Source organism: Symphodus melops (assembly GCF_947650265.1).
Source record: "Symphodus melops genome assembly, chromosome: 9".
Taxonomy (NCBI): Eukaryota; Metazoa; Chordata; class Actinopteri; order Labriformes; family Labridae; genus Symphodus; species Symphodus melops.
The window spans coordinates 11,961,319-11,970,315 of NC_136699.1; the positions used below are offsets into that span (position 1 = coordinate 11,961,319).

The window sequence follows — 8,997 nt, forward strand, 5'->3', positions numbered from 1 at the left end:
GGAACTGGTGGTGGTGATTTTTTTTTTTTCCAGAAATGTAATCATTTCTGGAGAAGCTTAACCATCTGCTTGAGGTTAAGTCTGCAAGCAGATTGTGTTTTCTGCTTATTTAAACCTGGGGATTTTAGCTTCTTTTTTTTTTCCTGAAAAGGGGAGGGTGGTGGATTTCTGTGGCTGCTTGTTTGGAGAGTTAGGTTTGAGACACAATTTGAGCCCAGGGAAAGTAAAAGTGATACTTCTTATGTAACAAAAAGGAGAAGAGCATTTTAATCAGACGGGACTTTTCTTATAAAGAAGTTAGTCGTGTCCCTTTGTTATCAGGCCCTACACACATCAGACTGGAAATAAACCACTCAGAAACTTAATCCCACCTGCTTTTTCTGAGTCCTAGAGTTACTGTTCACAGTTCGTTTAAAAGAAAGCGTCAAAAACAACCACTATTCCCTCTGGACCCTTTTAAATTTTGTTCAAGGGAAGTGATCAAAACATCATTAGACATCAGCGTTGCTTGTTTATCTGATAATTCTCACAAAGGACCAACGAACAACAACATTTTCGACAGTCTTCGGCTTTTTGGGGCAGTGTAATTGAAACTTTTTTCATCTCGTGTAGAGGAAATATTCAGCCTCTAGGAAGCAGACATTTAGTTACTCTTGTTATTTCTCCCTCATTTCCTTCCCCCTTCTTTCTTCTTCTTTTTGAGTAGCTAACAAGCCCTGCACTGCCTGGAGGCCAACGCTGTGTCGTCAGTCCCAAGAAGAGACTTTTAGATAGCCACCGTTTTACATTAGGATGCCACTCATGTCTGTGTGGAGACGAACTTGAATCCACAAAGGCATCCTTCAGTTTCTCCCTCTCTTTCTCTCTCTTTCTCTCTCTCGATCCCTCTCTATGTGACTCAGTGGTTGTCTAACTGACCAGGATTAAGGGGAAAAAGATTAGATGTGAACAAACATGTGCCGCACTCTAAAGAGCCCCAATTCGTCCTCGTTGTCCTATAAAAACTAAAGACCTCGGTGACAGTATGGAGAGGGATTTCAGTACTTGAAAACATTCCTGTTCGCCCATTTCTGTCATCTCAAAACTGTAAACACCTATGGGGATTTGTTATCTAATCCCAACGATTATACCTGATTAGAGACAAGTATGATTAAGGCGTTATGACATTGCTTTTATATTGATTGTGTTGATACATGTTCCCACTAACTTAAGTGAATTAATGTCGTGTAATGCGCTTGTAAACGTGTATAACCCGCTCGTGGTTGTCATTGTAATCATTTTAAGCTCCTAAATGTTGCTCCCACTCATTTAAATGCTGATTAAAATTGAAAAATCACTATGACCCATCAGAGATCCTTTTTGTAACACCCACTTTCGTGTCTGATGATGAATGAGTGAGGCTGTTTTTTGTTTGTTTTTTGCAATGTGGGCATTCATCTTTAAAGGGCTCTTGTTAAAAGGCATTATAGGATCCCAGGAGCCCACTGGCGGTGTGCACTGGCCAACTTGAGCCAAAGCAAGTGAGTGCTCAGGCCTGTGTTTACATTTACTGCAAGCAAGCAAGCAAACAAACAAACAAACAAACAAACAAACAGGGGGCTCCACCTAAACACTACACCGTGTATCTAAAGTTATTATCCATCAAAGTAAAGTAGTATGAGCTAGTTGTCGTGACAAATCCTTGTCGAGCATCATCTGTTACATTCAGCCTGGAAAACGACACCCACCAAACAATTCGTCCCCTAATTCAAAACTGGTTCTGACGTCTGGTGTCAAACATACCGCCTTCTCTTCTCTTTAAAGGGTCAGAGGAACCGACAGTGGAATGTGAAAGGGTTAAACGTCTACAGTAATTAGAGGCGCACTTCGCGTCGGCGTCCTCCAATACGGAGCAGCGAGAAGCTACGCCACCCCCCCCTCTCTTCAACACGCACACACACGCCTCCCTACCAGCTCCTCCAAGTGTCTAATACACTGGAAAATCAAAGCGCGAGCCACCCCCGTTCACTCACCTCCGGTGTTGCGCGTGGAGCACAACAGAGTGGGAGAGATGTTTTTCTCTCCCGTTCCCTCAGCTTAACATTATTGGAAAGTTGTTATTATACGTAGACGTTACGATATTATATGTAAGGTTTTCTTTTTTCTTCCATTTGGGACAGACTGTGTATTTATGCACTTTTCAGCTGTCCAGCCGTGTGAGGCGAGGGATGTCTGGATGAGGTGATTTTACGCACGCAGCTGAAATGGATCACAGACTCTCCAGAGGCAGCTGGGTACCAGTGACAGGTCTGGTCATATGTCTGCTTCTGTGTGCGTGTGTGGTGGACCTGGTTCTTGCGCAAATTCGGTACTCCATCCCTGAGGAACTAGAGCATGGAGCTTTTGTGGGGAACATTGCCGAAGACCTGGGCTTGGATGTGGCCAGGCTGTCAGCCCGGAGGTTTCGTATAGTCTCCGGCGCAAAGAAGCAATATTTAGAGGTGAACTTGGAGAATGGCATCCTTTTCGTCAACGAAAAGATAGACAGAGAGGAGCTATGTGAACGAAGTCCAAGCTGTTTTTTACACTTACAAGTAGTCATTGAAAACCCATTAGAATTATACAGAGTTGAAGTGGAAATTTTAGATGTGAATGACAACTCCCCAAGTTTTCCGTGGAGCGAATTTAATCTTGATATCACCGAGTCGGCAGCACCAGGCTCCCGTTTCCCGTTAGAGAGCGCACAGGACCAGGACGTGGGCACCAACTCTCTGCGCTCCTACCAGCTGAGCGCAAACGAGCACTTCGTGTTGAACATCCAGACGCGTAACGACGGAAGCAAGTTTGCTGAGCTCGTGCTAGACACCCCACTGGATCGAGAACAGCACAAAAAGCATGAGATGGTACTCACTGCTATTGATGGGGGGTCACCGGAGCGCTCCGGGACAGCACTGATAACTATCACAGTGTTAGACGCGAACGATAACGTACCAGTGTTTGACCGCTCAGTTTACAGAGCGAGTCTGGTTGAGAACGCACCGAGGGGGACGCAGGTGCTAAAGCTGAACGCCACAGACCTGGATGAGGGCTCTAATGGTGAGGTGACCTACGCGTTTAGCGGACACGCACCCCTCAAAGTGCGAGAACTCTTCAATGTGGACCCGTACACAGGTGAAATTCGAGTAAAGGGGGTTGTGGACTATGAGAAAGCCAGTGTATATGAGCTGTATGTACAGGCTAAAGACAGGGGACCCTCGGCTGTGGCAGTGCACAGTAAAGTGCTGGTGGATATCCTGGATGTGAACGACAACGCTCCAGAAGTCATCCTCACATCAGTTTCGACTCCTGTGCAGGAAGACGCGCCACCGGGCACGGTGATAGCTGTCATCAGTGTCATGGACCGGGACTCGGGAGAAAACGGAAACGTTGACTGCCAAATACCCAGCAACGTCCCTTTCCAGCTGCATTCATCTTTTAAAAACTATTACACTCTGGTGACGAGCGAGTTTTTGGACAGGGAAGCCGTGTCCGAGTACAACATCACCCTCACAGCACGAGACTTGGGCTCTCCTTCGCTCTCCACGAGGAAAACCATCCTTGTTCAAGTGTCTGACATTAATGACAACCCCCCGCGGTTTGCTCAACCTTCCTACACTGTTTATGTGACCGAGAATAACGCCCCCGGCGCATCCATTTGCTCCGTGACTGCATTCGACCCCGATTCTAACCAGAACGCCTATCTCTCTTATTCTATTCTCGAGGGTCAGATTCAGGGCATGCCAGTGTCCACTTATGTCTCAATCAACTCAGACAATGGCAACATCTACGCACTGCGCTCCTTCGATTATGAGCAACTTAGAAACTTTCAGATTCTGGTTCAGGCACAGGACGCTGGGTTCCCTCCTCTCGCAAGTAATGTCACCGTCAACGTTTTTGTGTTGGACCAGAACGACAATGCACCTATTATTGTGTCCCCGCTACCCAAAAACGGCACTGTGGCAACAGAGGTGGTTCCGCGGTCAGTGGACTCCGGGTATCTAGTTACCAAAATAACTGCGTTAGACGCGGACGCAGGGCAGAACTCCCGGCTGTCTTATCAGGTGTTGCAGGCTACAGACCCCGGACTGTTCAGTGTGGCTCTGTACACGGGAGAAATCAGGACAATTCGCCGGTTAGTGGAAAAAGACGCTACGAGGCAAAGGTTGGTCATATTAGTCAAGGATAACGGGCAGCCGCCGCTCTCCGCCACCGTCTCTATTGTCCTCACAGTGGTAGACAGCGTGCCAGAGTCGCTGTCAGATTTCGGAGATCTCACACTCAGCCCACAGCCCCCCTCCAACCTCGCTCTGTACTTGATCGTGTCACTGAGCACAATATCTTTAATATTCCTAGTGGCAATTATCGTGCTGGCTGCGGTCAAGTGCTACAAGGACAGGGAGACCGTCAGCGGCTACAACCTCCCCCCGTTCGCCTGCTGCTGTTGCGGGGGGTTCCAGCCTGATCCGCCCCCAGAGGTGTTCAAAAAATCCAACCTCAACCTGCAGATTTCTTCCGCGGCAAAAGTGCCCACAAATTGTATGGAGGTGAACGGAAACAGCAGCCTCTCTCAGTCATACTGTTATAAAGTGTGCCTGACTCCCGAATCGGCCAAAAGTGACTTCATGTTTCTGAAGCCGTGCAGCCCCGGCAGCACACCGAGGAACAACGAGGCGAAGAGCGCAGAGAACTCGTGGAACGCGCAGAGCCGAAGCGCGTCTGTGAACAATGGAGCAACAACTCCCAACGAGGTAGAGTGAAATCAGTATATAGAAAAGATGGGTTATGCTGTTTATTTAAAATCCGTCAATTTCACTCACTGTCACAAAAAAAAATCAGCCTCAATTTTCTATCTGAAAGGAATCTGTGACATTCTCCAGTGAAGGTCAAACCACACCAAACTGATTTAAAGTCAACTTCAGAGTCTTACACCATATACATGCTATCAGTCGCCTCAATTGTTTCAGTAATTATGACAATAATTCATTGTTATTATGCCGCCTAAAGTCATGTTTGTCACTCGTGAAATGAAGTGAGACGGTGTGAGATTACATTTTAACTGACATGTTAATGAAAGTGCCAAACCCTGTCTAGCAGAGAGCATATGCTGCACGCACACCGTGTCTGATCATCTGTATAGAATGAAGTGAGATATCAATTACTGTGCGAGAGGGAGGGGAGATAAAGTCGACTTCGCCATCAGCTCTAGTAACATTTCCAGGTGTCATCACGACACAAGGAGCGAGAGGGACGCGTTTATTAATATTTCAAGACTTGAAGTAGTTTATGACCTACACACACACACATACACACACACACACACACACACACACACACACACACACACACACACACACACACACACACACACACACACCTGAGTTTGAACATAACGTCAAGGTTAAGACAAGGCAAGGTGAATGCCTGTTTCAATTAATCTGCTTTGGTTTCAGACAATTCCTGTTCGTCTACTGAGATTCAAAACACGCATACTTGTTCTCAAACTAACAATACAGGACAGATAACCTCACTAACTATGCCTCAAGGGCACACACGAGGCTGGACCATTATACTGCACACAATGTGGGGGGCTGTCCATTATTGATGAAAAATGGCAAATGGTCGTTTTTTGGGAGACAGAGAAGAGGACATATAGAGGGGATGGGGCAAGAGGGAGGTGTGTCTGTGTGTGTGTGTGTGTGTGTGGGGGGGGGGGGGGGGTGCAAGGACATGGCTGGACTGAGACGTGGGCCGCCTGTAGATAGGAGGGAGGGAGGGAGGGAGAGAGAGAGAGAGAGAGAGAGAGAGAGAGAGAGAGAATGAAAGGACAACAGATCAGGAATCAGTGCGTACTGCTGCTCAATGTCGTCTCCATGTTTGCATGAAACTGCGGATGGACACAGAATCTTGATACCAGACTCCACCAGGCAGACTAACAAATGTCACCTCGGTCACTGGCACACACACCTCTGGGAGGCATTTCGAGGTCACGGGGAGCGTTCTGCCTGCAGCTATGCTCCTTCAGGAGAACGTGTCCTTCCTTCCTGTCGTTAATTGGTGACCCTCTTCCTTGCGAGGTCGTCAGTGACACATTAGATACACTCAGAAAAAAAAATGCAGTTTAACACAAAGCAAGCCTGCTGCTGTCCTGCTAATGAAATTTAGTTTGAAACAAGTGTTAAACAGACGTTCAAGCGTGTAAGACACGCAGGACAGGTGCGTGCACGTGATGGCTTGTGAATGCGTGTTTATGTCTGTTAGCTTGTGCATATACAGCTGCAAGGACCGTAAACTTTTCAAGGCTTTCTGTGATACTTTTAATTAAAAACCTTGCTCGAGGAGCGTAAGGCAAATATTAATGTAAAATGATGCATAAAATCCACAAAACAATGACGTGTGTAATTTCTTAATTTCCTCCCTGGCACGGTTTCCTTTGAAGATTAAAATCATGTTTCGTTTCATCCCGGTGGGGTTCTAATTGGTTTTGTGCGTACTTGGCAAGGAGTGTATTTTGAATACCGATTCTAATAATACGCTTACGTCGCATTCTCCTTGTTAACAATTTCAAGTGAATTAATAGAGCGTGGAATCCATACTATGAGACTCAGACGTGGAATAAATATCGCTCGGTTGCTCTCCTTTACCCCGCCCTCTGTACTACAGAGGATAAAAGCAAAACTAAGTGACAGGCGAGCCGAAGCTGAAGGCAACAGCACCAGTGCTCTTTAAAATGTCTGCGGGTGTTCTTCAAAAAATATCCACAGGGCGGCAGTCACGATCCGTCTCCATTTCAGGACGAATACAAAGATACTGCTCCTCATGTCAATTATATCTGACCTCTACTGATTTAAGAGGACAGAATGAGCAGGCATGGTTTTTTGTCAATTATTTTGATTACAGACTTCTCTCTAGATAGACCTGGGCAGTGACATTACATTGCTGTCTTTACATGTTTAAAAAAATATATATTTTATGAAGCTGAAATAAAATTCTTTCTTGCTGTTTTTGTCCTGCAGCTGAAGCAGCCAAACACAGACTGGACCCTCACAAAAAATCAGAACTCCTCCATTAAAAGGTACTAGTTTCAAACGTTAACCTTTTACAACATAATGTAATATAACATTAATCTGAATATTTTATTGTTTTAAGAATAATCAAGAAAAGACTCTGAGATATAAAGTGGATGTAGGTATTGTATTTGCACAAGATTAAATTATGCAGTCATTACATACTGGTATCTTGTCTGCAGTTACAACTCTATCAACATGGATGGCACCCTCATGCGTAAGGCCATGCATGCAGACCCAGAGAACTATGTCACTTCCATGGCACCTGGACAGTACTGGACCTGGGGAACTCACATGAGAGGCATGAAAGGTAAAAGACTCAGACTTTCATCCAAACTGCACTAACTCAGGGTTAGATTATCATCAGGTTGTCACAAATGTATATATAATTTATAATTTACATAATTTATATAATTTACATCATTTACTCTGTGCTTTTAATTTCATTCTGATTTCCTTTGTTGTACTCTAATTTGTTTTTTATAGTCATACATTATCTCATTGACCAATACCAAAAAGCATCCTTCTTCATTGAAATTCCATATTTGTATTCTTTCTGCGTTATTTTTTTATGTTATTAAGTTTGTGTCCGTCAAGCATTTATAAAAGTCCTATGTTTGAACAAACAACACGAGATCAGTACATTTGTAATGCATTATTGAGTCGTTTCTCTTCGTCATACCACAGACTATAAGATGTCTCCTTCAACCAGTGGGGTACCATCTCGCCCATGGACTCCTCGCTGCACACCTCCTCCCCAGCAGCAGCAGCCATCGATCCCTCCCCACCCTCACCCACACCCACCACCCGACTACCATCACAATATGTACATCCCAGGGACCCCATCAGGCTTTTGCACCCTCAGGCCTGCAGCGCAGCGAAGTGAGCTAGATGTCCACAACTCCTTCTCCACTTTTGGCAAGAAGCGACGCCTTCAGATGTCTCCCCAGGGGGAGGCTGCGATAATAAACAATGACTTGTATAATGACTGATGTACCAATGACTGTCTGAAGGGATGATTAACATGACAAATAACCTCATCTTAACATAGAGGAAGCAACCATGGTCGATGAAGTGATGGTTATTTGAAGTGGGTGGATCGAAAAACAGAGGATATTCAATTTATAGAGATATAATGAATGAACAGTTCATTTTGGCTAAAATGCTGATGGGAAAATGACGTCTTATGGCCAACTAAGTGACTTGCCACTAAATCATGGCCAATGTATGTGTCTGCTTATTATTGTTGTTGTTGTTGTTGTTGTTATTGTTATTATCATCATTATTAATGTAATAATTTAGACAATCAAACTGGAGCAGCAACTTCATCCACTATGTTTTGAAAAAGCATTGTTGGAAAATATTTTTTGCACACCATTATGAATTTATATTTTTTTGGTTCAACAAAAAGAAAAAAGTGTTTTTCTTTTTGGATGTTTGTTCGCTGACAGAGCTTGAGCGAATTTGACAAATAGTATTACAATGTACTATATGCAAGCTGCAACATGATGCAGATAACTGTATAGGCCTGGGAAATTTCCCACACATGTACTGTATACATTTATGAGAATAAAATATTTTTTTCATATGATTTTGCTCTATGTCTCTGAAACATGGAGGTTTAGCCTGGGGTAATTCATGAAATTCAAGGCCTACACACGCACTCTCTCTATCGATATGCACAGGCGCATTTAGATGTGAGTTTCCTGGATCTGTGTTTTACAAGCTGGAGTCAATTATTTTGGGGTGAAAAAGTTCTCAGCCACTCTTACAAGGGTGGAAATCTTTTCGCCTCGGTAAGCTGTTTTCCACGGTGAGGAATAAACAGTAAAATGCTAACATATGCTAATTGGAGTGCTTGCATTTCCATTTGCCCGCAGAGAATAGTGGGGTTCATTAACTGAACAAACAGAAC

The 8,997-nt window shown here is 44.5% G+C and overlaps 1 protein-coding gene across 1 annotated transcript; it reads left to right on the forward strand.

Moving 5' to 3' along the window:
• Nucleotides 1–1,989: 1,989 nt before the first annotated feature.
• On the forward strand, nucleotides 1,990–8,673 carry LOC306829002 (protocadherin-10). The gene is made up of 4 exons (XM_079351819.1): nucleotides 1,990–4,766; nucleotides 7,032–7,090; nucleotides 7,265–7,392; nucleotides 7,770–8,673. Exons 1-4 carry the CDS (start codon nucleotides 2,244–2,246, stop codon nucleotides 8,072–8,074), a joined length of 3,015 nt encoding a protein of 1,004 aa, XP_079207945.1. The 5' UTR covers nucleotides 1,990–2,243; the 3' UTR covers nucleotides 8,075–8,673.
• Nucleotides 8,674–8,997: the final 324 nt, after the last annotated feature.